Below are 2,910 nucleotides of genomic sequence, written 5' to 3'. Positions count from 1 at the left end.
TGAACTCAGTGTAAAGCTCTTTAAGTAAAAAGGGACTGACCCATGACATATATTTCTCAATGCATAGAAGTCATTATCTGCCATATACATCCCATTTCTTCCAGGTACCTAACTTAGCCAAATGGGTATCTCTAAAGAAACTCCATGTAGTTTTAACACAAAGCTAAACCAAAGCTAATTTAAAAGTATTTTGCATTTTAGCTGTTCCTTATGTTCAGCTCTGTGTAGTCTTCAAAATTCTCTAGGGGTGGGTCTCATTGGTGACAATTTATCAAAAGGACATTTCTGTGATTTCTTTTAACTTACAAAATACTACATAGATCAGTGCATTCCAGTTTAAAAAAATAATTTGAGGATATTATACTCCTATATCACAATAAGGAATATAAATGCCTTCTTCAAATGAGTCACTTCTAATCAGGCAGCTGTTTAAGTCGCACTGTCACTGGTACAGTAGCTGCTCCTTTTCACTGAACAAATTTCTACAGAAAGAATATTTCAGTGCAGGAGGAATGTTTACTTTCACTCTTCAAGGATTTACTTGAGTTGCTTTATAGCAAGCAGTATAAATGTCAATCCATTCCTTTAATAAAAGGCGGAGGTATGGGGGTAAACACAGAAGAATGCTGTTACCTGTTGCTGTTTGATTTGTCTTGCAAGTGAATAGCTTTTCACAGAGATTACTAATGGGATCTTTTAGAAAACACCAATTTGCTGATAGTGGCACAGATATAGAGTGATAGGTACAAATTAATGGTAAAGAGAATATTATTTCAGTCTCTGTAAGGTAGCATTCACTTTCAGGTTTAATTTTTCCAGTAGGTTTCTTAAGCTATTTTGTAAGCCACTCTGGATTTCCTTCTGTTACAAGTATTTAAATAACTTACAATATTTAAATAATTTAGTTGAATCTGGTTTTCATTTTGAAAAGTATAGATCAAGGGATCACGGAGAAAGTTATTTTTTCTTTCCTGTGCCCTTCTGTCAAGCACTGCTTTTAGAGTGAAGTTGCTGTGTATCTGGATACATGTGTGTATTTACACACCTGTTGTATGTATCCTCTCTCTATTCTCATACAAAGCCAGATGTTTACAGCATGCACTGTCCCCTGTGCATGCTGTTAACAGCAACACACAATTTCTTTGAAAGTCTTTCTCATCTCCAGACTCCGGAAAGCATAAATGAGTGGATCAATTACTGAGTTGCACATTATCAAGACCAGGTAGGTATTAAAGTGTGAAGTGTAGCAGACACAGTATGGATTCATTGGGCAAGAAATGATGAGAATGAGGTGAAGGAAGAAAGGTGCCCAGCAAACAATGAAGACACCAAGTAGTATAGTGATGGTGACAGCTCCCTTCATGCAGGTACGCTGGTAGGGCACCCCATCCACAGGGAGGGCTGCGATCCGCTTAACATGCAGGCGTGCGAACAGGAACATGTGAACGTAAAGGGAGGCCATGAGGAAGAGCATGGTAAAGAACATGGTGATGAGACAGACAATGACAGTTTTGCTTTCTGAGTAGGCAATGAATATGATGCCACAGATGATACAAGCAATCCAAATGAGCACAATCAGGGTTAAAGCTTTCTTCACGGTCATGATGCTGTGGTAACGGAGAGCATAGAAAATAGTGATGTACCTGTCAATGGCTATAACCAAGAGGTTGCAAATTGAGGCTACCAAAGAAATACAAATCATTGAGTCAAAAACATTGTCCATATGCTGAATAAAGTGGTCATCAATGATCAAATAGCCGTTGCTCAGGATTGCAATCATGACAGTCTCCAAGGCATTTGACATGCTCACTAACATATCTGCCACAGCCAAGCTACAAAGGAAGAAATACATGGGAGAGTGCAGATTTCCATTCTTCAGCACTGCAAGAATGACAAGGATGTTTTCCAGCAGGCTGATGATCCCTAAAGTCAAGAAGACTTCAGCTTTTATGAAGACCTGCTCACAAAATCCATCACTGCTTCTGTTGTTCAGAATTGAGTCACTGAAGTTTGCTGTGACATTAAGCAGCACAGGCTGAAATGAAAATGCAAAGTGTGTGGTATTCATTGTCAGCAAAGTACTCAAATTCACAGGTGATTACAGACCTGATAGAGCACAGATTAAGAAAGAAAAAGAGGGGGGGAAAAAAGTCCTTCCAAGTTGTTGCTGTGCACAAGGGATGGAATCAAGCAGCACTTTTCTTTGGTCACTTTTACAAGTAGAAACAAGATCTGCATTTACAGTGAGGTTTTGTGTCAGTCACAGGCTACTCTTCTCCTTTATAAGAAAATGAGCTTCAAATCTTCCAGGAGTCAAACAGTTTTCTCTGATGGAAAAAATCATCAGCAGCACATTGCTGGCTGTAGCTCTCCAGGTGATTAAACGCGGGGAGTTTTCTCATCTGCTGTCGGCAGCTGGGGCCAGTGCAGGTTTGTTGGCATCACGTTGCAGGCTCAGTGCAGCATCTCTTGCTATTTCAGTGGCAAGAAAGGAAAAGAGAACTCAGGGATTTATAGATGCACGAAAGAAAAAACAACTCCTACTTCACCCTGCGTGCGGAGCTGTGGCCATTCGGGAGCGAGCAGCTGCTGACGGGCAGCTGCAGCATCCCCCCGCGGTCCGCCGGCATCCCGAACCGCCGGGCGCCCTCTGCAGAGAGCCGGGCGATGGGTTAGCCTTGAAACGGCTGAAAAAGGGGATTTTAACCCTGCAAAACTTCCTGCCTGCTCTCGGCAGCCGAGTCCGCCCGGGGGAGCGGGCAGGGGAGGGCGGTGGGTGTTCAGGGGCAGGGACATGGGGGCCGTGGGTGTCCAGGGGCAGGCAGGATGCCCCTCTGCCATCCTGGCCTCTGCTCATCTCCTGCCCGGAGCCAGAGCTCCTCTTGCCTGATTTGAGCTGACTGAGCCCTG

General features: G+C 43.1%; 1 protein-coding gene across 1 annotated transcript; it reads right to left on the bottom strand.

The window, feature by feature from the left end:
- Nucleotides 1–1,120: 1,120 nt before the first annotated feature.
- On the bottom strand, nucleotides 1,121–2,068 carry MC3R (melanocortin 3 receptor). The gene has a single exon (XM_010079607.1). It carries the CDS (start codon nucleotides 2,066–2,068, stop codon nucleotides 1,121–1,123), a length of 948 nt encoding a protein of 315 aa, XP_010077909.1.
- Between the last annotated feature and the right edge of the window lie 842 nt (nucleotides 2,069–2,910).

Source organism: Pterocles gutturalis, unplaced genomic scaffold, assembly GCF_000699245.1.
Source record: "Pterocles gutturalis isolate BGI_N339 unplaced genomic scaffold, ASM69924v1 scaffold9911, whole genome shotgun sequence".
Lineage (NCBI taxonomy): Eukaryota > Metazoa > Chordata > Aves > Pterocliformes > Pteroclidae > Pterocles > Pterocles gutturalis.
The sequence above is the reverse complement of the archived record's forward strand: the minus strand, read 5'-3'. Positions and strand labels throughout refer to the sequence as shown.